The sequence below is a fragment of the Cheilinus undulatus genome, linkage group 18 (genome assembly GCF_018320785.1).
Source record: "Cheilinus undulatus linkage group 18, ASM1832078v1, whole genome shotgun sequence".
Lineage (NCBI taxonomy): Eukaryota > Metazoa > Chordata > Actinopteri > Labriformes > Labridae > Cheilinus > Cheilinus undulatus.
In genome coordinates this window covers 15,121,240-15,146,649 of record NC_054882.1, presented here as the reverse complement: position 1 = coordinate 15,146,649, position 25,410 = coordinate 15,121,240, and the positions used below count along the sequence as shown (strand labels likewise).

Here is a 25,410-nt window from a genome sequence, read left to right as displayed (position 1 = left end):
GAGGGAGATGCTAAACAATGGTAAACATGGCCCTGTCTCTACTTTTTTGAGAAGTGTTGCTGCCATCAATGTCAAAGATAATATTTTTCATGAACTGGTAAAATATCTCAGTTTCAACATCTAATATGTTGTTTATGTCCTCTTTTGAATACAATCTGGATTTATGAGATTTAAAAATCATCTACTTCTGTTTTTATTGACATTTAACACCGTGACCCAACTTTTTGGGGATTGGGGGTGTATTTATTTCTAGATGAGCACCTCAGTAGCATTTTATTCCACTCTGTCAACGTACCTGGCACATGGATAATATTCAAAGGAGTGCTGCTAAGCTGAGGCTTAAAACGAAATACATTAACCCTAACCCTCAGCAGAGCATGCCCCACATGCTGTTTTTTTGGTTTGACGTCACCGGTTACATTGATGTAGTTTGCCTAAACAGCGCTCCCTGTTGACGTGAGGGTGCAATGACAGGTGAGAGGTGACAAGTTGAGAGGTTGTGTTAGCCAAACGGTGAGGCGGCGGCTAAACTAATGCTGCAGGTTTAGTAAGAAAAGAAAAAGCACTCGCCGAGAGCGGAGTTGCATGTGTCCGGAGGTCTGCTCGGTTAATATCAGGGGGGAAACGGTGAATTAGTTTCGGAACACTTTTAACCGGTATTATCTTGGAGGACTAGCGGTGCATCACCGGATAATCTTTGCCAGCTAGTTGGCTAACATTAGCAAACTGCTAGCTTCCTTGTGCAGTTGCTATGTCGCAACCAAGTGTTTGGACACATTGGAGCTAACGCAACTAGCTCTCCAAAGACAAACTTTTATTCTGGAGGAAAAACACCAAAGGTCGGTATATTTTAAAGTAAAAGTTTATTGAACCGATACAACAGTAGATATGCATTAGAATGGCTTGGTAACTGAGCAGGAGAACGTGTGCAGAGATGGTGTAATGTCAAGATTAGACATGCTAACGTCACCTTAGCATGCTTGTTGTTGTTGTCTATGATTGGCACATTCGCCTGAAAAATAACGTGTAGGGAGTTCTTCGTTTCGAGGGGATGTTATATCCTGAGTTGTATTGGCAACACGAAGTGAGATTTGGGGAATCATATTAAGTTATTTTAGTTTGAATAAATTAACTTGAAGAATAATTGCGGAGATTTTATCTGGTCATTTATTGCAAGACTACTAAAGTGCACAATCATTGCTATGAAGTCATCGCCTTTCCACTAGCTAAGCTAAGCTTCCCTATATCGTCGCACCATCATCTCACTTCAGTTAACTTTATCTGCAGGGTCACTGTTTATTTGCATGCAGGACGTAGAGTCCTTAATGAGACGTGGAAATAGTATACATTATTCACAGAGAGAGTTTAATTTAAAGCCTGTCTGTCTCTTAAACTTAAATGTTGCCTAACTAGTGTTTTCTTCGAGGTTAAAGCTCCTGCTATTTCTTTGCTCCACGCTGGGATGATGGAAAATATGCGCATGCTTGTCAGTGGAAAATCAGCTGATTACTGGCGTTGACTATATTGCTTGAACAAGGTGTGGTAGCTTTCATTATTTGAATAATTGACATTGTAGACAAAGGAGTGTCCTTGAAGCAGCCACAGACATGCATAATTCAAGTTATTACTCAAACATTGGTCAAATGAACGGCTGTGGTGCAATAAGACTGTCGAGTAATTGCAAAGTCTTCCTGATACAATGCAAAATAGGTTTCTGGTGGTTGAAACTACACTGCTGTTACGTGTTCACCTCTGTGTTGTTGATTTGCAGTGTTCCCCCTAGGTTTACAGCTTTGGGGGGGGATTCTCTCCTGCCACATCAGGAGTAACTTTAGGACTGTATTACACCAGTATTAAGTGTAAAGTTGACCTATGCTGTCAAAAAGGCCTCCCCGTATGCAAATGAGTCTGACATCTGAAAGATTTAGCAAATGAATAACCCAAAATAAAACTGTTTAGGAAACCATTTATTGTAACATATAATATATTTATACTAGGTAAGATTATGTATTTTGGTAAATGTTCTTTTTAATGATTGATTGTCCTCCACTGACCATATCTACTATTTCTCTCTCTCTTCACTATTGTTATCCACACACATTGCATGTCTCCATCTCCTCCTGTTGTCTCTATACCTGTGTGATCCTTGGTCAGCACTCCTACATTTATAAAGGTTGAAGAGGTTCTGTCCTTATCTGCATGTGGACGAGGTTTATTTAAGAGTGGAAATAACGATTATAAATCTAGCCAATAGTGTCAGGCGCTATGAGAAACATGCATGTGAGGAATAAAAAGACCAAAAGGATCGTCCATCAGTCTATTGATCCTGGATAAATGAATTTTAAAATGATAAAATGATCGTCAGGGGACCCACGGATGGGCCGCGCAGTCATAGTGTGTATAGGAACTGATCCTCTCCGATATTCACGGCTCACCTGCTCCCACACACCTGTGAGGGGCCGTGCATATTTCTGCCTGCTGTGGTGAGAAGACCAGAAGGGAGCTTGTGCAGACATGAGCCCAACAGTTGCTGATTTTAACCAACTTTCCCACCAGTCTGTCAGTTTGCAGCGTGATACACGGGAGATTGCAGGATTTTCCTGTATTACAAGTGTCAGACTTGTTGCGAGAATTTAATAAAGTTGCGCAATTGCTGCAAACTTGCACCAAAATCCAGCGCTCGTTTAACTTTCTCAGATGTAAAACAAGCAGAGCATCAGTTCATACACAACTTTAGAGGACAAGTCAGTTGCATTGGAGAACTCTCTCTCATGATACTGAGTCAAAGCATCCCAGCAAACATTAGACCCCAGCTCTGACACGGGGAGGAGGGGACGGGTCTCTCTGTGCATGTGGGTTTGCTCAGCTCTGGTCATAGAGTCAGAGGGAACGAGCAGAAAACCAGGACTCAGAAATTGAATACATTCATGTAAACTAGATAAGTAACATAAGGTTATTTAGTTTGTTTAATAAAGGGACCAGGTAGAGACCTGCTCTATAAGAAAGGTATCCTTAAATGACTTATGTTGTGATCTGGCGCTAAATAGAAAATATGATTGACTCGACGTTCAAGGGAGGCAGGGGGTAGCATTTGGCTCCCCTCTAATAGAATGGTACGGCAAACACTGATATGAATGCACAACACATATCACCACCATTACCTGCCTGATTGGCTAAAGTCTACGATAAATAGGAAAACCAGCACTTCTGATTTAAAATAAACTTCATTTTTTCAGTTTAAAAAGGCTGCAGTAAATGCCGTGTCACAAGCAGTACCGCAGCACTGGGCTAAAGTCAAACTGTCTTGAGCCTAGCTGTTAATTTTTGCTCTGTTGATCTGTTTATTTATTTTATTTGTTTGGGTGGTGCATGAGTGGCTAGCTCAGTTCAGCCACAAGTTCGTTGTGGCCTATGGTAAGCCTATGTGGATTTATTCCATCTGCAGATCCCATAAAATGGGATAACATATACCGAAATGTTTATAAAAATGTTTGATGCTTATAATTGTTTATGATGTTTCTGATGTGGACTAGTACATATGCTGAATTACCCTCAGGAAGAGGAATTAATGTGTTTTTAGATATATAATGCAGTGGATCACATTACAGCCAGTGGTGCATGTTTAACCGTTTGCCTTTAAAGAAGACCATAGTGGTGTGCCTTGCTGTGACGCACGAGTATATATGAGCGAGTCCTTTTCATTCCTTGCTCATTGTCTGACAAATTAGCCTGAATTTATTCACAGGATTTGTCATCTATTGTAACATCTTAACATACAGTGGTGCTGCTGCTGCTACAAACATTATTGAAATTCACGTCAATGAAATGTTAAAATTCAATGATTTAGTCACACAGTGTGAGCTGACGTTCATCCATGACTGGTATAGAGTTGAGATGGCAGAGTGTACGCCTGGCTAAAGTTCAGCAGGACTGGTGGTCCCAAGGTGGTCTTCAGGTTGTAGAGCAGTCCAGTGTTAAACGGTCTATTTACAGTTAATTTTGCAGAATTATCTATTTTCTCCTCCTTGTTTCCTCTCAGTCTGTCTCTTACACACAAACACACAGTCCACTGTAGCTCAGAGTTTAGCGTAGACATGCTTGACCTCTTAACTCTGCTTTGCTCTGTTGGGATGTCTGGTCTTAGCTTAAAGTAAGGAATGCAAGACGTCTGCCAGAGACTTTAGAAGTGGAAGAAGAGGAGTGTGAAGTGTAGTGCATGCTGAGTTGTGTTTGGGGAAGTGCTCTCAGGTTCATTTCTATGGTGAGTAAATAAATGTTCAATAAAACCAAATAGAAGGGACTATAACAAAGTTAGGAGGAGCTTACTTGGGAGAATGGAAACAAGTGTTTGACTGGAAGCTTCATATACAAAGTGTTGTATCCCAGGGGTCTGCCAAGCAGGAGAAAAACATGTTTATTTAACACTTTAATATTCATTGTTCCATTCCCTCCTCACATCTCTGCCTCCAGATGTGTCGTACCTTTCTGCTGTTTGTACAAGCAGACTCCTTGGATTGTTCCAGCAGCCACCCAAGGGTGTGTGTTTTGTGTTTGTGGGGACGCGGCATAATTGTGGCAGTTGTGCTGAGCAAGACTGTTGTCTCACCTCTCTCATGCCTCACATTTTCCGTTGTTAAAACCACCAACCCTTAAACTCGTATTGCCGGGATAATCATGCACGCAAACATGTTTGCATCTTTTAAATGCACCTTCAGCCTCTTTGGTGACTGCTGTGAGACTTGCTGCATCATGGTGGTGCAGTGGGTGTCGCTGAGGGAAAGATGATGGGAGTGTTGGGAGGGGGGGTGAAGTGAGGGCTCATGGAGTCATAACAGTAATTGAGGTGGAAAAGTGCAAACCGCAGTTCAAATAAGAGACGAAAAAACACCTGCTGGATAGGGAGGCTCCCTGTAGCACCAGCTCAGACTCCTTGCATCAGCAAGGCCAGGACCTCATTAAATTAAGACTCACTGTATTTCCCCTTCAACCTTTGTCACATGGGACCTGGTAGTAATTGACTTTCTGAAGTGCTAAGCCTAAGATTCTTGAGTTTAATAGTTTGTGTAGGATGTTTTGAAGACATTGCTTAATTTCTCTGAGCATGCCCAGTTCAAGGTAGACGATACAGCTTGCATAACTAAACACTTGTGATGTTCATAAGAGTGTCATCCATGTTTACATACATAGTTCTTTGTCACAAGTGTTTCAGCATGTACATATGCAGTATATCAGAATGTGTTGTTTTGAAGTGACTCACTGAAGGACAGTTTGACCTGGTTGGTGCAGAGAGAGGGTTGCATGGAAATTAAAACGTTGTGTTTGACATTAAAGATGAGTGTTACATTCTCAAAACAAAAGTACTAAAATGATGCAGTGACAACAAATAACAAAACAATTGCAACAAAACAGGCGGCGGGGGGGGGGTCAAACACAGTTACCCAGTTTCATAAGAGAGAATGAGTGAAGCACCTGGGAGGGTGTACCACATGTAGGGACATTCAAGTGGGACGTGTCCCACAAGTTTAACATTACCATTGGGAGCCAAAGTGGTCACTACTGATGTCACTAAATGACAAGGGATCCCCTTTGGCATCTCCAGATGAGCCCCTTTAAACTGTCAGATGTGTCATTGACAATTGAAGGTCCCGCTACTTGGTTTTGAGTTTCACAAGGATTACAGGCTCAGTTCACTTCCTGCGGGGATCTAATGAACATGTGGCATTTCTGCTATGTCTCAGCTACTGTAACAAATGTACCACATCAGTATCAGTCCACCTAAATGGTCTCCAGTTATATTCATCCACGGCATTGATGTCGGTCTGTGAACTTACTGTGTATGTATTCAATTTTAAATCTGGAGCTACTTCAGCTAGTTTAACAAAATTTAAAATTGTTGGACTACATACCAATTAACCATTCAAAGCTAATAGATGGGCCTGATTCCACATCTGTCATTAGGCAGATCTATCTTGCAGAGGTCCTATTTGAAATGATGGGGCTCAGTCTGAGAACAGGCCTGACCATTCAGCATCATTTCAGGAGAACAAGGTGATAGCTATGGGTGGGGTTTAATTTCACCGGAATTCGATGTAGCCATAGTGTAGCGTCAGTTTTATCAGAACTGGAACACATTTCTTTATCAAAGAGTAAAAAACTGCACTGGAAGATTTTATCCAACCTGCATTGGCATGAGTTTGGGATAGCAACGGGAAGGGTTTAGTTGTATTGTTTTTGTTGTCTTGATACATCAGTGCAAGTGGAAGTTCAGAACCCTTCACCTATGGAATCAGCAGGGGGTCTGCAACTTTAACGCACCCTACACCAGCCATAGCACATTGATTTTATGTGGTCTTCCACTTCTCAGCTGAGTTGCTGTTGTTCCTAAACGTTTCAACTCTCTAATAATATCACTTACAGTAGACTGTGGAATATTCAGCAGAGATGAAATTCCACAAACTCTCTCACTCCAAAGGTGGCATCCATCACAGTACCAAGCTCAAAGTCACTGAGCTCTTCAGATTGGCCCATTTTAGATCACTAATGTTTCCAAATGGAGACTGCATGGCAAGGTGCTTGATTTCATACACCTAAGTCTGATTGAAACACCTGATTTCAATAATTAACAGGTGTGGCCAACTAGATTTATCCATGTAGTGTATGTCCATCCAGGCCGTTCTTGTGAAGACATTATTTCAGAAATGCTTGGATGGATTTTCATCAAACTTAGTTTGCACAAATGTTCTCTATGACTCCAGATGAGTTGATTCGATTTTTTCCCACCCACCTATTCTTGTAATACAGTATCTTAAAATACTTTAAAGGATTTCAATCAAACCTTGCACAAATGTTCCTCCTGAATGAAGGATGAACATTTTGAGGTCGTATTTCAGGGTCGTGGGTTGGTGCTCATCTCTTGCTTGTGAACGTGAAATCTCTAGAAGGCTTTGGGAGATTTTCTTCAAACTTTGCACAAATGTCCACTAAGACTCAAGGATTAACTGATTGGATTTTGGAGCTAAAAGGTAAAGGTCAGATCTCATGGATAGCCCTTGCTTACAACATTTGTACCACAGAAAACAACCCAGACCTTCCTGACCCAGCGCTGCCATTTGGAAACTTAGCTGAGGCATCTTAACTGTGGTAGTTCTAGTTTTAACAGATGTTATAGTAACATAAAAGGTTGTGGTTGCATTATCAGTGCTGATTTAAATGTTAAAATTATAACTGTTTACAGCATTGTTGAAAATCCCTCTAAGGGCGAATTTGTGATATAGAGGAGAACTATATCCAGTATGGTGCTGCCTAAAGTCTGGAGTGCCTCTGATATTCTTTCACATGGTAAAGGTGAAGTTGTCTAAGGACAGGACAAACAGTACAGTATCAAAGTCTGAAAACGTTTCTGTTTGACATGAATATTGTCTGATGGTATCTTTGTAACACTGGCGACAGTGACCTGAAGTTGTTCACAAGAGTTCTGTTTTTTTGTGGTTATATCTGGGATTTATTTGGAATATTTCCTTCTTATTTAAAGAAGAGAATTTTTCTGTCACCACACAGACTTTGTGCAGTCAGTGAATAATTTTAAAGCCACAGCTACACTTGATTTAGAGACCACGCACCCACAATTTGTCACCCACAGTCTGAAAGGTTCCCCTATTTACATTCCACAGTAGGAATGTCTGCCCTGGATTTTCCACTGTTTGTGGGAAAATATGTCAAAGGAACAAGAGAACAGTGGTGTTTGCTATTGATGAGACTGCAGATAATCCCATTTGTTTTATATTACAGAGGTACTCCTCTAAAGCTCTTTTCCAGAGTGGAATTCCAAAACAGAAATAAATTCTAGGAACGTCATAATGTTTTATCCTCTTTCTTAATGCTTCAGCTCAACCCTTGGACTGCTCAATCCTATTTTATTAATGTAGCTTTAATCATCTGTCCACAGATGGCTGTGTCGGTGCGGGGCCTGTACTTTGTGGTGACCCTGTTCCTGGGCAGTTTCTTTGGAAGTATCTTCATGTTGGGTCCGGTTCTGCCCCTCATGCTGCTGTCTCCTGCCTGGTACCGCTGGATCACGGACCGCATCGTTGCTACCTGGCTCACCCTGCCTGTGGTGTGTACATCAGCTTAGCCTTTACTTAGCCTACTTGAGTGTAAGCCAGATGGTCTTAAGGTACCTGTGTTTGACACCGTCACAGCAACCTGCGTCATCTCGGCCTCATTTATGCCCTTCTGATTAATAAGATCTTATTTTTGTCAAGTATCATTTGAACACATTGCCCTTGAGAGCAATTATGCAAATCTTGTTTACAGTGACCAGCTGAACTGATGGCATTATTAATTTATTATCCTCTCACTCTTCTACATTTATTCTCCCACCTTTCCCCTTCCCAGTCCCTCCTCTCTCCTTCTAAATTCTTTATAAATGATCAATCTTTTCTCCACTTCTCATCATCCACCACACTCTCTCCTCCTCTTCCTCTTTCCTTCCTTTCCTTCCCCCTTACCTCCTTACTTCATACCTCTGCAGTCCTTGCTGGAGCTGGTGTTTGGGGTGAAGGTGGTGATAACGGGTGATGGCTTCATTCCCGGGGAGCGAAGCGTGATCATCATGAACCACCGCACGCGTCTGGACTGGATGTTCCTCTGGTGCTGTCTGCTCAGGTACAGCTACCTGCGCCTGGAGAAGATCTGCCTCAAGGCCGCGCTCAAGGCTGTGCCTGGCTTTGGTAGGTCCACAGTGGGTGCTATTACTTCAGCACAGGCATGCACCTTGCAAAATGTACTAAAATAGATGCATTGCAACAACCATGGCACATACAGTGATTTGAATCACCTTGCTTATGAATAAGTTAGTGGAGTTTTAGGCAGGAACAACTTACCTACATCAGCTGAAGTCTTTTTCCAAGTTCATCCTCATTACTTAAACTTTAAAGTTTGTTTTGAGGACTCAAGTTTGTTTCTTATGTTCAACTTCAAATGTGTTCTAAGGATGGAAGATTTAGGTTTGACCTACATTTATAGAATGGTATTGATATCTTTATCAGCTAAAATAGACATGTAAGTATGGCACATATAGATATGCCATCAGATATCAGCAAAAATCCAATATTGTGCAACACATCACTACTTTTCCACCCCAATCTGCAGCACAGTTTGAACTAGAGCTGTGCATCCTGACTGGTCTCATGATTTGATTCAGTTCTAATTATCAGGCCTGCAATTTGCTTTGATGTCATGATGCATCATGATTCATCCAATGTACCCACTTTCTTTATAAGTCTGATGAATACAAACTCCCTCTGACATTGTAAATTTCTATACAAAGTAAATCTAGTCTTTTTACTTGGACTGTCAAAGTTAACACGTTAATATCGCGTTAACTCAAATTACTTTTAACGCCACTATTTTTTTTGTCGCACGATTGACGCATGCGCGTTCTGTGTGACCCTCAACCCATCCCGTAGTTTGTGAGATCAGGAAGCTGCACCGTCATGATGCACTGCAAGCGAGCAGAAATTGATAAAGGACGGAGACCTTTGAATGGCAGGTTGAGCTTTGAGGTCACGCCAGATAAGACTGAAGTTCTTTGCTCCTACCATTACCTGAACAGAGTTACCAGGAGTTCGTAGAGTCTTAGATAGCCCGTACCACTCGCTGGCATTAGTGCACCGCTAATGCAGAGGACTGTTTTCAGTGGAGACGCTCAGACAACACTGCAAACAGGGATGGACTCGTTATCGGGCATACCGGGAATTTCCCGGTGGACCGACACACTTTTGGGCCAGCATAATTTATTCATTTATTTATTTCTGTTATGTACCGGCTCCACAGTGGCGCTGACCCTTTGTATTGACTGTTGACTGGTCTGATCACATTTCCTAAAGGTCCGTTTACCCCTCTCCCATCCCCACTCAGCTCCTGCTTGAAAGTGAAAGTATACGGAGAAAACTAAACTTACTAAAACAATTGACTGGGACTGTAAATAAACACCAAAAAAAAACAAAAACAGTCAGTCAAGATGCTGCAAAAGTGTCAAAGACTCTGCAGTCCCTATAGGAGACGGTCTGACGCTGGTGAATATGCAGCTACATCATGTGGGGGAGGAGGAGATAGAGCAGGGGAGCAGAGGTGTTACAGGTGAGCCTGAGAGTGAAGAAGCTCTGTAGAGTATCAGAATATAAGCTAAAAAGCATTATTAGACTGTGGGTCCCCTTTATTTATGAAGAAAAAAATGGTTTGAGATGTAATATGTAGCTCTTCTATGATCTGAAGAATGAAAAGATGGGTAAGTCCTCGTACTACACCTTAAAAGTTCTCCACTGAGACTTCTTTTACTTTGTGTTCATGAGTTTTGAAAAGCAGCTTCAAATGTGTTATTGACATTATTCCAGTAAATCTACTGGACTGATGACAATGTCTTACTGTCAGTGTCTATTTTACATTTGGCAGTTAGTAAATTTGAAAATAAAAAGATGATGAATAATAGCAGACATTTTTAAAGTAATTACTTGCTTTTTCTCTTGAGTAGGGCAGGTGTGTCCACCTTACTCACCTCTGACCACATCAGAACAGTAAAAACACCAGTAGATGTGTCTGTGCCTTACTGCTGAGCTTTCACTGGAGACTTGACTTCTCTCAGTAATCTGTAGTGTGATTCTCTAACTGTGTTTAGTCTCTTTTTTGTATTATCCTGTAGTAAGTCCTCTTGGTGTAAAGGGATAATTTAGAGCCTTTATTTCCCCCCTGTGAGGCTGAAATTCTCTGCTTTAAGTGTGAAGGATCTGGGATGATCTTTAAGTGATTTAAACTTCACTGGCCATGTTCTTTATGCCCATGTTTGATGATGAGATCTGTTGTTCTGTGTTAAGGTGCTGAGAACAATAGAGGAGTTAACTTCTAGAAGTCTGAAGTTAGACACTACATGGTGGTATCATTAAGTAATGTTATATTAAGGTCAGTTTCTCCATCTTTTGTGGCTTGTTGGTCTTGAGTTTACCATGTTATGCTCTCAGCAGATATTTGGAGCATTAAGTATCTTTGAGCTTAGTCTAGAGAATTTTCTGGACTTAATCTGTCATTGTTTTGGGTTGTTGACAAGAACAAACATTTGCATAAAGAAAGCATTTTTGTCCATTTGTGTTGATAAGGGTGTTTAAATCTTGAGAAATAGTCCTGTATGATACATGAAGAACAGAAAAAAGTGTGATTAATTTGCGATTAATCTCGAGTTAACTATGATATTGTGATTAATCGCGATTAGAAATTTTAATCTATTGACAGCCCTACTTTTTATACAATTTAACTTAATGATATTGAATAATATTAATGAAAAATATCAAAATAGTATATTTTATTTTAAGCAAAGGTTGGCAAAAAAAATGTTAACAGCTTTTGTAAAGAGCATATTGAAATAGGCCTTAAAGTATAAGGGTTTAGTTGTTTCCCCCCGTTTTCATTAATAGATAGGCGAATTTGTTTTCCGAAACATTTTTAAACGATGTTATTTATTAAAATTAAACCACTTCATTAGCTTCTTCTCTCTTTCCTTCTCTCACACTCACACATCCCTTATTTAGCAAAAGAAACTAACTTCTGATCACCCGTTTTGGATTTTAAATGTGAGCTGACATAAGACAGGTAGCCTGCTGTCACATGCTTTATTCACTCAGAAAGATTTTTATATAAAGTCATAGCTCTCGTAACTTAAGGGGAGCATTGTTGGCTCATTATTAGCTTGTGTTTAGATGTGTTGGAATACTGTTGAATTGGTCATACTAGGCTCGTTATTCGTTTATTTTTAGTGTCATCATATCGTATGTTCCCTCCACATGTGCGGGCTTTCTCTCGTATTTATGTTTGGCATTACTGCATTTAGGGATTGCAACTATACTGAAACATCTGACACACGCTGGTTTTAAACTGTTTGTGGGGACGACAAACAAAGTGCATCCTCCAAAAAAACAAACCTTTTGTTTTTTTGGTTTTTTTTTTTTTGTGTTTTTTGAATTCTCCTCCACTGACTCCATGTCTCTGTGTTTCTGTCAGAAGGGCTGCCCTGTGGAGTGCAGAGTATTTCCGGGTTGATGCGCCACCATAGACTGAACACAGGAGTTGATTGGTTGATTAGCAGCCTGTATGACTGGTGCTGCTAGAAAGACGGGAAAAGATGCACCAGACTACTGTTGAAATGCATTAAAAGCAGCCCTGTTTAGAAGAGAAACCAGTTATTATTTGAGTATTTACAGTATATACTTCTGCAGGGGGGGAACTACACAAGCAGCATCCATCTGCGTCATTAAAAAAAATTGTTTCAACTCCACCAGTTTTAACACCAGCCAATTGTCTTGATAATGTCTACATGTCTAACATCTTTGGTTGCTGCAATGTGATTGGCTGGTTGGATGTTTGAATAAATGAGCAGTTGAACAGGTATACCAAATAAAGTGATTAGTGTGTGTAAATGAGGAGGTCAAAATAAAAGAACCCGTTTTTATATGAAAGTTAAAAGTAAACAGATCCAAAAAGGACAGCCTCTGAGGCTGAGCAAATATCTGTACAGATAAATCATCATGAACTGACCCCTGTGACCTCTCTGACGTTCTGATTTATTACAGAACTGTTGTATAACTGTTCTTACGTGTTTTTCATGAATCAACAACTGAATGCAGTTTACATGAAAAAATTATAAACAGTTTTCCTACAAGGAGACACTGGTTTGAAGAGCCTGAGGCAGTGCATTCCAGAGCAGCGGTAAACACAAGGCCAAATGTCAGATGCTCCATCCAGAAAACAAAGACACTGCCTGCTTTGAAAAGTCGGAGAGAATCTTTTAAGGTAATGAATTTCATAAGGAAAACATTTTTTATTTTCCAGGCTGGGCGATGCAGGTGGCCTGCTTCGTCTTCATTCAGCGTCGCTGGGAGCAGGACAAGAAGCACATGGAGAACATGCTGGACTACTTCTGCAACATCAGAGAGCCCCTGCAGCTGCTCCTGTTCCCAGAGGGCACGGACCTCACAGGTGAGATGTAAACAGTGCAACAGTCAGCCCATCCACGAGACGGTTTGGCCACACTGCGATTGTTTTTCTCAGAGTATGCTACCCACCAGCTCAGAGCGGCCCTCCACCTGTCTTACACCTTTGCACTGAGGCTGTTATGTAAACACAATTTCCAAGTGATAAGACGTGGTCATATCCCCTGACGCACACCCCTCACAGTCATTTCTGCAGGAATGCTCTGATGTCCCAGTCAAAGCACCAGCGACACCAGTGTCTAAAGCCATTTCAGATCTCAAATAAGCCAATCAAAGTCCCGAGTAACTTTACAAGGGGAAGCTTAACTTCTCTATACAAACCATGATGTCAGGAGGGGGCTAGTTGAGTTACATCATAATTGGCCTGCAGATTTAGGGCTTTAAACATGGTTTCATCTTTGCTGTTTTATTTGTGCCAGTCTATGTGTGTCTGCATGTGCACACTCATCTGTGTCTAAGCCACTTAGACTTTAAGGATTAATTTGACGCAAGAAACCAGGAGAGTAAACAGTGTGTTCTGTCTTTACTCTCTTAATACTTAATCTAGAGACATGCATATGGTCCTCAATCTGCCGGATCAGGTCCAGGTTGCACCTTACTTCATCTGAGAGTTTCCATGACCCTGAATGGAACTTGTAAAGAGCTGAATGAAAAAACTGAAAGACACAGCTTTGTCACAGTGGAATAGCAGAGGCCTGATCGACACTGGTCTGCACATATTGTCCTTCCAGTGGGCCTCACAGAGCTTCTCATTACATAAATATGAGTCATGATATAGTTTACATGGTCCAGCACCAAGTTCCAGAGGAATGCTGGGTTCATAAACATCCATAAATTATGGGCTCACACAGAAACAAAAAAATGTTAACTTCTGTTTTCATATTTTAATTTTTTGTTATTTTATTCATAGGTTGTGTGCAAATGAGTTCATTTCACAGCAAAGAACTTCAGATCAGGAAAGGATTTCTGTATGGAAAAGCGCTATCAAATTGCCAAAGTTTTGTGCTGTTTATGTCTGTGCCATCCCTTTAAACTGGGGAAAAACAATTTGAGCTACTTTGGAGTCTCAACAGCGTTGGCACAATCAGGCAAAAAGTTTAAAAAGCCTATAGAGAAACGGCAGCAGACATGGGCTGAACACTCACATGTGGTTCATTTCCACAAACCAGTCCAGTCTGGTTCAGTACAGTTAGACATGGTCTGTCACAGTAAACCCTGATCTTATTTGTAGGGATGCAAGATATCAGTATGATATTGGTAACTTTTCTGTTGATATTTGCAACCACTATTTTGGCCTAAAAAATCTTCCTATATAAGCTGTAAATACTGGTAATACAAACAAATAAGTTAGTGGAGTTTAGCCTGGACCAACAGACCTACAATGAATCCTCATAATATTTAGACCCCCTTCACTTTTTAAAATTTTGTTGTGTTGCAGCCTGATGCTACAGTTGAGGGAAAAATTGTTTTTTCTCATCTATTCAAAGCCAGTGCCCCATCATGACAAAGTGGAAACAGAATTTTAGATTTTTTCAGTTGTATTAACGATTAAAAAACAGAAAATATCACATTGAAATAAGTATTAAGACCCTTCTCAAAAACACTAATGCTATAGCTCGGGTTCCTCACATTTTTCCAATCTTTGCTGAGAATTTTTTGCATCATTGAAGTCCACCTGTGCTAAATTAAACTGATTGGAACTGAAGGTTCCCAAGAGCACAGTGGCCTCCAGAATTCTCACATGAAAGAAGTTTGGTGCAAGATTTAAAATTCTGTTTATACTTTGTTGTTGTGGGGTAGTGGGTGTGGATTAATGTGGAATTTTTTTTTTCTACTGTAGCATCAGGCTGCAGCACAACAATATTGAAGAAAGTGAAGGGAGTCACTGTACATTAGCTGAAGTCTTTTCCTTTAATCATCATCATTCCTCCCATTTTAAAGTTTACTTTCAGGACTGAAATGTGTTAACTTTAAATTGTAGGGTTTAAGTTCTGAAGTTTTAGGTCTGACCTTCATTTCATCTGACCTTCAGATACGGGTGGAAATCCACTGTTGTGCATCTCTACTTATCTGTGTTTCCACAGCCAATTAACATCTTGCCTCACATGTTATGATGAGAAATCCATTACTTCTAGAGATCCAGATCATTTGGCTAAGCTTAGTAACATGACGTGGTCTTTTGACTCCCCAACAGCTCCTCATTCACCCATTTGGCTTTTTAAATGTGGATTAAATAAATACAGTAATGGAAGAAAAGAGACTGGCTCTCAAGCAGGCACCAGCTCCTGAGGGGAAAAATGAGGGGAGAAAAGCTGTTAAAGAGGCACGGCTAGTCTCTTAGCTTAGTACAAGACTCTTCAAGACACTTGTCTCCCTCCATCTGGCTAGACATGTAGGAGGAGGTTTAGGAGTAAGTGTGGGAGGAGAACACTTTTTAAGAGTCATGATCATACCAAATGTGTGCACTAATGTTTTAAATAACTGCAACATTTAGGTCTATTTAGAGCTGTAGTGCACTAACCTTCCCCCCAATATTTATTCCTAACTGGTGCTCTTTACATCCTGTCCCATATCTGACAATTGCATCGTTGGGATCACATGACTGCAAACAACTTGTAGTGATCAAGGTTCTGCTCTTCATTTTTTGAAAGAGGTGCCATATTTGCTGTATTTAGCATATCGCAGTTAAGAGGGGAATTTGATTTTGTGGTTTGCAGCTGTTAAAAACAAAGTCAGAAAAGCCTTTAAAATGTCCTTGAATCACACAGCAGTAGATTTATTAATATATATATATTATACTCTAATTTGAAAATTGAGAAACATTATCAGTTTATTTTTACCATTACAAGTCAGTTAAACATTTGTGACTCATGGCTTTTGTCTTATTTACACTCACTCATGCAAGTATTTTAATGAAACTGAATTTTCTCTTTCAGAAAACACAAGATCTAAGAGTGATGCGTTCGCAGTTCAGCACAACCTGCCAGTGTTTGAGTATGTACTGCATCCCCGAACCACTGGATTCACCTTCATCGTGGACAGACTACGAAAAGGTCAGCTGTGATCCTCATCAGCTGTTTTGAACATGACCATGAGCCCTGTGAAACAAAAAATGTTAACTTCACTGTGTAGTCTAACAGCTGACTGCTGAGAGAGACCACAGTGATGGAAATATTCTATCACCTAAACCAAAGGGAAAATAACACCCTGTTGTGATGATTGTACTTAATCCAGTGACGCTGTTTGTGGAACAGTGATCATACCTGTTGTTCTTCAAAGTGTTAGACCTTTGCCTCATCCCACCACCAGCCATGACAACACCTCTGAGACTCTCATGTTTCCCTATGAGCTAATTCTGGCAGTCCTCCAGAGTTCTTAAATACCACCTCTGGCCCTGCCGTCTCATCCCCCACCCGCCCTGGATGCTGAGCGTGGCACTAACTCTGCAAGCAGGTGTTGTGAATCAGTGTGATGTCATCACACTTGGCTAATTCTCCTCTCCCTCCCGCTGCACCGCTGACTGACATGCTGTGCATGTTGTTCTTTGTCCAAGTCCACCGTGCCCCTCTCAGCTCTATTTTTACCGTGGTGGAGCTGAGCCGTACAGAAGCAGGCGCTGGCAGGTGTCATCCTGTCCACTTGATATTTAATTCAGTGTTATCTACGTGTTATAAGGACACTGGAGATGGGTCATAATGGTATACAGCTATGGGTGGTTTTAAAGGTATAGAGAGGCTGAAGCTCTAAGCTCCTAGATAATTAGAGGGACGCACATGTCAGAGAAAGAGGGGGCAAGGCTCAAATGACATGTGGATGTTTAAGAGAGATAACATAAACCTTTGAAATACTTTGAAATTCAAATTTAAGCTCTGGAATATTATTGGTGGACATCTAATGACTTTTTAACTTTTGTCATTTTTATGTATTCTACATTATTATGGTGAAAATCAAGTTAATTGAAGTGGCCATTCATGGTTCCTTGCCCATTTATGGTAAAGAAAAAATCCATCTTATTATATCCAATATTATTTATGAATAAATAAACTTGTATAAAATCAAATTAGTTGATCCTTACACATGAAAATTTAATTGAAAAAAAAAAAAAAACAGAATTTTTGGGGGTGGGCGGTAAACTGGTATCAATACTGTCACCAGTAAAATTTCTGCCACAGGATGGATTTTTGCAACACCATCATCGCTGGTTTTAATGTGTGCTTTGTGTTGTACAGCACATGCAAGGCTTAACCGATGCCACAGTGAGTGTAGCAAAGTGATAAGTGCCAATCAACACTGAGTAACTAACCAAACGTCGCCCACTTGTGTTGTTGCACTTAATGTCAGGGATGGGAGTTGATGAGATTTTATTGATATGGATGTGGATGGATATGGATATTTATTGATATCGATTCAGTTCTTTATTGATTCCTCCTGTGAGTTTTCTTTTTGGAAAAAGTAGACTATAAAGGTTTTCTCTGTGAACAACTCAGATTTTATTGAGACTCTTCTTCTCTGAACACCGAACAAGATGTCTGCCACCCTCAGTAAAAGTCAATGTCAAGCACACTACAATTACTGTCTATAATAAAACAGTTTAGCTAACTAGAATGTTAAACATGAAGTGTTGGGAGAACAACATGCTGAAATATACAAAAAAAATTATTTTTGGAAATGTCTCCATTACAACAAACTGCTCTCTGGATCTTCCACCTCTGAACTTTAATTAGAAAACAATCCTACTCCTCAAAATTGAAATCTTGTACCAAATTAACAGTTTTTGTGCAAAAAGATGGATGCCTTGCATGAAATCACTGTTTGGCAGACATTGCACATCCCGCTGTTCCCATAATTTTTAAGAAATGAAGCCCCCCTTTAACCGCTTTAGCCTGTTTTTGTGACTGTCTGCCATGTTTGCTTCCTCAACTTCTCTGTTCTCGCTCACTTCGCTGCAAGTTCGTGTTTTTCAAGGCAAGCGTAAGGCACTGATAAGGGAATTGTTAAGATTAAATGCAAATGATGTCGATGGATTGAACCAATCTCGATTCCCATCCCCACTTAACGTGCAATTAAGCACAGGTTTCACAATAATAATAGCAATAATAATAAAGATTTCGTAATGCTGTTCAGAGTTCTGCCTTTCTGCACATGTGCAGAAACATCAGAGTAGCAGATTTCGGCAGGTAGCAGAAATCAATGAAACACCGCTACCGCTGTTGAAGCTAAGTTAACGAAGTGAACGTTACCAATAGGAAATATGGTATAGTGGATAGTAGAGCCCGAATGATACGGGATTTTTGGGGCCGATGTCAATACCGATATTGGGGGCTATAAAAAGCGGATATCTGATATATCGGCCGATATCCGATATATTGGCCGATAACCAATATGTTGGCTGATAAATGAAATTAGAACATTGGTATACACAGGATATATACTGTACATGTACACAAATTTATATTTTATCTTTTTTTATTTCGCAAAGATGCAATTTAGACAATTTAAAACGCTGTATAATAGTCTTTTATCAGATAATGGTGGACATGTGAATTAACAGTTTCATTTATCATTGTTTATTCTCTACTCCTGCGTCTCTACTCCTCTAAGCAGTTGAGACGCAACTGGTCGACTACAACTCCCACAATGCCTTGCATGTCCACAAATATGGCTTCCCACTGAAGAAAGTCAAAGTACATGATCGAAAATGGATAAAAAGACGCTTATTGTCGGATGTAATGCTGTGGATTTAATCTCCAAAGACCTCGAAAAGTCACCAAAGTTCTGGGCTCACTATAATGGCGTCCTTTAGAGCTACGGAGACATCAGTGGTAGCAAACGAACGGCAAAATGGTCAGCTTTCAGAGGAAAAAAAGAGTAAGTTTCTATGACTTACGGTACAAAAATTATCAATGTTTTTATAAACTGTGTCACGTACTGTTGTATGGGACACCACTGTCCTCAGAGACTCTGGAAAGTCAGCCAAGTTCCGGGCTCACTAGAAAATGTTCTGTCAGAGCTACGAATGCTTGGAAAAGATAATTAGAAAGGCACAATGTAGAGCTTTTACAGATCCGTGCAGCGTGAGCTCTAAGGGTTAATATATTGGCCGATGTTGATTAATCTGTGATACACCATAATCGGCCCGCCAATAAATCGGTCGGGCTCTAGTGGATAGCAGCTTGACACACCTCAGCAATACAGAAGAGAACCTTAAAACTACAGGAGCAGTTACAACGAAGTGAACACAGAGTCTTACTAGGTCATTATGCCATCACAGGTTTGTTTACGGGGTAGGAGGGGTTTTGTTGCACCTTAGTATGCATTTAAATGTGTCAGTCTTGTAATACCAGTATAAAATATTTTTACTGTGAAGGGCAGGAAAAATTCTGTGATGATATTTAGGTCATATTACCAAGGCCTGCCACCAGTTTTATCTTATAATTCCAACAGGAAACCTGTTATAATGACAAATACTGAATTACTATGTGGATTTTTAGCAGTGCTGAGACTCACAATAAAGATAAAAACTGGTTTATGCCATGTGAAGTTGTTTCTGTAATTATTATTCCAGCTTATCAATGAATTAAAATTGTCTCTCTTTTCTTAGGAGACAATCTGGATGCTGTCCATGATATCACAGTGGCATACCCCAAGAACATCCCTCAGACAGAACGCCACCTCATCCTGGGACTTTTCCCCCGTGAGATCCACTTCCACGTCCGCCGCTACCCCGTGGCCTCGCTGCCCGCTTCTTCATCCGACCTTGAGTCTTGGTGTCGGGAGCGCTGGTCCGAGAAGGAGAGCCGTCTCCGGGACTTCTACTCAGGCCATCCTCGGGGTTTTGACAGGGAGGGGGTCGCCCGTGTGCCACCTTGTAAGACAGAGCTTCGTGTGGCTCTGATCAAAACCGCCTCGCTGCTGTACTGGACCAGCTTCATCGCTTTCTGCTTCACTGGCCTGTGGCTGTGGGCTCCGTTCAGGCTCTACTTTCTGGTCATGGTGGGGGTGTACGTGGCCCAGCAGAAGCTTTTTGGGGGAATGGAGCTGCTTGAGCTGTCCTGCCATCGATACTGGAGCTCCATGGCTGCTGACGATGGTGAGAAGAGTAAGGTGCTGGATGGGAAGATGCAGTGATGGAGGACGGGGTGGACAGGACAGTGACATTATAAATCCAAGCAAAGACACTGGGGATCCAGTCATCTTGAGGGCTTGAGGATCCCTTAGAGGGACGCGATGCTCCACGCCTTAGAAAGGGAGTAATGAGTTTGCCTCCTGATGGTATGCATGGCTTCAGCAGAAAAGCTTACCTTTCAGTTAAAGAGGAAATAAGAGGAATGTTATTTACCTACAGCAGTGCTGGATTCAACAAATTCAAACCATAAGATGTGTCTCTTTCTGTGTTCGTCTCCCCCTGTGCATTGCTGTTATGAGCCAGCTGTTTTTGCATTTTATCAGTTTGTGTTGCCGTTTATCATGGTTGTTTAGAACCTCAGTGTCAGTGTGTTACGAAATGATGCTGTTAGTCTGTGTTCTACTGATGCCATGTCTTATAATTTGGTTTTGTAGTTAATGTTTTCCTTTGTTTTATATCAGTGTCATATGAAATGGAGCAGAGCCATAGTACAGAGCATCTGTACAGAGACGACTCTAAACAATATTCAAAGCAGCACTGTCGTTGGACTAGACTGATGAGACTGGTTATAAGAACTGGCCTCTAATCTAGCAAGGAAAGCAAAGGACTGATATAATTCCAAGAGAAGGAATATACAGGTATATACAGTGTGTATCATTGTTTACCTTTATGGGTATTTTTACCCTTTTATACCAGTTTGGGAATGGATGTTTCCCAGTCAGTCTGTCAGACATAACGTGTCATGTTTTATTGTTTTTTTTACTGTACAGGTCATAAAACATTGTTTTTGTTCTGATTTTTAAGTAGCTTTTGCACATAAAAGCCAAAGTTATAAGAGTAAAGAGTTTTACCAAACAGAATGTAGTTCAACCAGCAGGGACATCTGCAGAACACACTGGCATAACACTCAGAGTGGAGATGTTCCAATACCACTATAAAAGATTAATCCGATACTGATGAGAATGCAGGTGTTGGTATTGGCGAGTACACATGTTCATGCACCAATCCGACAATACAATTTTGTTAAGTTTGCTTCATTTAGCCATGCTATATATTAGCATTAGAAACTGGAAGTCAAGTCTTCTTTACTGTTCGAAAAATGCTGCCCACTCTGCCGTTTTTTAGAGCAGCAAAGGAGGCAGCATGACATTCATTATTCTTAGTATGTGTTTATTAACCCCCTGAGCCCTATGCTATTTTTTAAACCGTTGTGTCTCGCCTGGACTTTTTGTCTAAAAAACGCTAGTAAAACATCAACCCTGTGGTGCACAGTCAAGGTCTAAACATCCTTTTATCAGGACATTTAAAATCATTCTGTGACATAAAGTCTTCAAAAGATTTGCATTTTTACTAAGAAGTCCTTGCACTTTTAGGAATTTGAGTCATTGTTCACAGCAGTTCCTATCTGCAGTGACTGTGGTGACACATCACGGCCCCTCTCACCTTCAGTCTGTGCACACGTGCTGTTAGGCAAAGCATGACGTGGCAACAGAACCGCCTACCATTGGTTGTCACAGCCCAGTCACAGTGCATTCTGGGATACACACAGACAATATGGCAACTAGCTGGTAGCTGCAAACGGATTGTGAATGGATAAAAAGACTTTCAGTATCTGAGTTACTGGTGTGGATTTAATCTTTAAAGACCACAGAAAGTCACCAAGTTCCAGATTTACTAGAAAACATTCTGTAAGAGCTACAAAGGCATGGGTAGCATCATAAGAATAGCACAATAAAGGGCTTTCAGAGGAAAAAACAAGGAAGCGGCTACAATTTCTGTTTAAAAAGATATTTAACTTTGAATTACACGTATCTCTTTTTGTTCTATGCAACGTCAGTCTCAGAGGGTTCTCTACGAGCCGTTGCACCATTCCAGGGTCACTATCCATGTCTTCATAGACCTGACCCCACAACCTTACACTAAGCTTTTCTAGCGAGCTTGAACTTGGGTGACTTGTCAAGGACTTAAAAGGTTAAATGCAATCCGTGAATCCAATATTGAATGCCTTATATCCATTTTTAATCCATTATCAACTATTTTTTGCTGCAAGCTTGAATGCCAATGGCCATATTTTCTTTGTGAGCTGCTGTCAACCAATGGCAGGCTGTTCGTCATCACATCATGCTGTTTCAATGTGCATGCTTAAACACATTATTCATTATAGAGGCTGCCTGAATAGAGCATAATGAAGAGGAAGATGGATAGAGAGCCTGTGTCATTGTTATTCAGTTGATCACAATAATCAGCAGGAAAATAAGTTTAGGAGCCACAGAGAAGTTGTATATTACTATTCTGTTTATTCTAAGCTAACCGTAGGGTTAAAATAATGTGGGCAGCACAGTCCAGAAGCTTTACCGTTATCAGATTGGTCCTCGGTATCTGCCAAAACCCAACACTCTGGTACACTCTGGTATTGGAATATGGAAAGAGAAACTGGTATTGGAACATCTCTAACTCGTTGTCGTCATCTCATCAAGATCAAAGATGTGACTGAGGTGTTACATGTGGATAAGTGTAGAAGCAGATGAGCTTTGTGCCCTTTCAGGGAATGAAGGGATGCCGTGTAGAGGCAGGATATGGGTGGTGCTCGGGTGGAAGAATGTCCTGTTGGGACAACATTACCCCTCAATGTGCAGGGTGGCACAGAGGACCAGACTTGGAGTGGAAAACTGGCCCTGAACACAACCTAATCCGAAAAAGCCCTGTAATGCCCACCTCTGCTCGTGTCCCTCTCTAGAGGACTGGCATTGATGCGCCTGCTAAACTCAATTAGCAAATGACAGCTGAGAAAGCTGCTCCAATTGTGCCAAAAAAGGACAGAAATTGAAACAAGATTGGAGCGGCTCTTCAGCCACACTTTTAGCCACTGACTCTCCTTCCATCCAATGATGTTAATTAAGAGAGTTATGAAACATTTGTGTCTGGGACAGTCTGTAGCAGTTCCTGTATCACTGTGCAAATCGTATTCTAGCTGAACAGTTCAAACTTACTTAGTGAGACAAATGTCCTTCATGTTTGACCTCACAGAAGAAGCATCTCCTGTTTTTTCTGTATGAATCTGAAGCTCCTGTAGTGAAACAGGGCCAGTCACTGTGATTTAGCTGTTAATAAGTTCATCATCAGCATGTTGTAGTTTACCAAACATGGTACTAGAACTGTTTCCTTCAGCCTAAACCAGCTTAAATCTCCACGTTACTCTCACCTGTGCTATTTTCTTTTGCTCATTCTACAATCACTCTCTGATGCTGGACCTCTTTAAAGTTTCTGTCCTCAGGTAAATGCAGCGGACACTGTTAGGAGTCAGATTAAATATATAAATATATATATAAATAAATATGCTATATCAACTCATTCATGCCTCCAGACATTTTCCTTTTCAGCTCTCTGCTACCTTATAAAACTTTGACTAGTGACTCCTTGTAAACACACCTGATCTGTTGATGAATGATGTAGCAGCTCATGATTTAATTACGTAGGAATTCTTGACATCAGGATCTCTCTGGTTTATTAATGTCCAACACTTCCACAACTGTCATCACATTTTAACTCCAAACATCTGTGAGGTGTTTTCCTCCAGAATGAACTGAAATTCACTGCAGCGTCTGAGTCAACAAGACCTTGGATGCTCGTGTTACACAACACTAGAGCCCCGTTTGTCTACCGCACACATTCTCGTCTACTGAGCTCAACCAAAAAGGTCAGGAGCTTTGAAGGTGAAGTGCAGTCTCCATAGTAACCACTGTTGACTCCCCTGTCTCCTAGCAACGGGATGTAGAGTGATGTCAATGGAAAGCATGCTATTTTCTCCCGCTGACAGAATGATGTCACTCCTTTGTGAGTGTGTTGGAAAGACAGAGAGAGGAGTTTATTTCTATATTCTGTATCTCTGTTCTCCTCACAGAGACAGAGAGGTGGGCGTGATGTTGACATCCCATGGAATCAAAAAAGAGAGGATAAGCTAAAATAGCCGCCTGGGGACGATGAATCATGGGCCAATTAAGGGTGCAATTATGCTCCCGGTTCTTTTTATGGTCCCCTCCCTCCCATAGCTCACTTCCAAATCATCATCTGCATCTGAATATAACTCCAAATTTGCTTGGCAGTGGGTGGAAAGAAGATAGATGATGCACTGGAACACATGAGAGCATCACGTCACTACACCTTAGTTTTTTTCCTGTTAGATCTGCTCTAAAAGTTTCATCTCTTTAGGGAAAAATACTACAATAAAAGGCCTAAAACTCTAATGAGGTCTTGATTTAAAGTCTTAGATGAATCTGAATGCCCTGAACTTGCCTGAGAGCATTGTTTTTTTATATATATATACAGCTGAGGGCAAAATGATGAGCCCACCAATGAACATTTAATTATTAAAATATTTCCCAAGTGCTGTTATACAGAGCAAGGAATTTTTATTTTAGACAGCAACAAAATCATTTTACGAAAACTACCAGGGTCTAAATGGTGATCCCCTGGTGCTAATAGTCAGATGTGTCTCCCTTTTGCTGGACAACAGTCTGCAGTCGTTTGTTGTAGTTTTAGTCTCAGACTAATCTCCTAAGGTATCTCAGCCTATTCTTCTTTGGCTAGTCTCTCAAGCTCCTCCAGATCTGATGGTCTGCTGGCATGGACCTTGGTCTTCAGTTCACCCCACAGGACTTTGTGTAAGCCAGTCAGTAATGTTCATCTGGAGGAAGTTCTTCACCAGGGGCCACGGATGTGGTTTCTTTCTGAATCTCCACATATCCTTCTGTCTTCATGATTCCTTCCATCTTTACCAGATTCACAGTTTCAGACACACTGAAGCATAATCCTCCCAGCACCGTGTTTCACTGTGGGGACTGTGTTCTGCCTCCCTTCTTTCTCCAAACATCACCAGCGTCTCTGTGGCCAAAGAGCTTTAGTTTGCTCACATCTGACCAAAGGACACGCTTCTAGTATCAGAATCTTTCCCCAGGTTGTCTTTAGCAGACTTCAGTCTGGCTTGAAGGTGTCTCTTCTGCACTTTTTCCTGGTCCATTCCTGTGCAGGGTTCTAGCAATGGTCTTCTTTGAGACTACAATACCTGACTGTAGCAGAGAGACACATCTCTCACTAGTTTTCTTTCCAGAGTCTTTGAAATCTTTCTCTTGTTTCCTCTGCCAGGCTTGTTCTGAACTATGTGGCTCTCTCTGAAACTTTTGTCAGTGGGCTAATTATTTAGTCCTCATACAGTATTTTTATTGACAATTATGCCCCACATCTTAATCA

The 25,410-nt window shown here is 40.9% G+C and overlaps 1 protein-coding gene across 2 annotated transcripts; it reads left to right on the top strand.

The window, feature by feature from the left end:
* Positions 1–487: 487 nt before the first annotated feature.
* lclat1 (lysocardiolipin acyltransferase 1) lies at positions 488–23,514 on the top strand. Of its 2 annotated transcripts, none has more exons than XM_041812747.1 (6): positions 488–839; positions 7,946–8,113; positions 8,531–8,729; positions 12,877–13,023; positions 15,974–16,090; positions 19,639–23,514. In XM_041812747.1, exons 2-6 carry the CDS (start codon positions 7,946–7,948, stop codon positions 20,163–20,165), a joined length of 1,158 nt encoding a protein of 385 aa, XP_041668681.1. In that variant the 5' UTR covers positions 488–839; the 3' UTR covers positions 20,166–23,514. The 2 variants fall into 2 exon arrangements, with proteins under 2 accessions (XP_041668681.1, XP_041668682.1); XM_041812748.1 differs by lacking the exon at positions 488–839 and adding an exon at positions 947–1,537.
* The last annotated feature ends 1,896 nt before the right edge of the window (positions 23,515–25,410 follow it).

What these genes read in the sequence shown, in the direction of transcription:
- lclat1 (XM_041812747.1), top strand. Translation starts at nt 7,946, where the DNA reads ATGGCTGTGTCGGTGCGGGGCCTGTACTTTGTGGTGACCCTGTTCCTG. An exon ending in CAAGGCTGTGCCTGGCTTTG is followed by an intron (nt 8,730 to 12,876) that starts GTAGGTCCACAG and finishes TTTATTTTCCAG; the next exon opens with GCTGGGCGATGCAGGTGGCC. An exon ending in CGTGGACAGACTACGAAAAG is followed by an intron (nt 16,091 to 19,638) that starts GTCAGCTGTGAT and finishes CTCTTTTCTTAG; the next exon opens with GAGACAATCTGGATGCTGTC.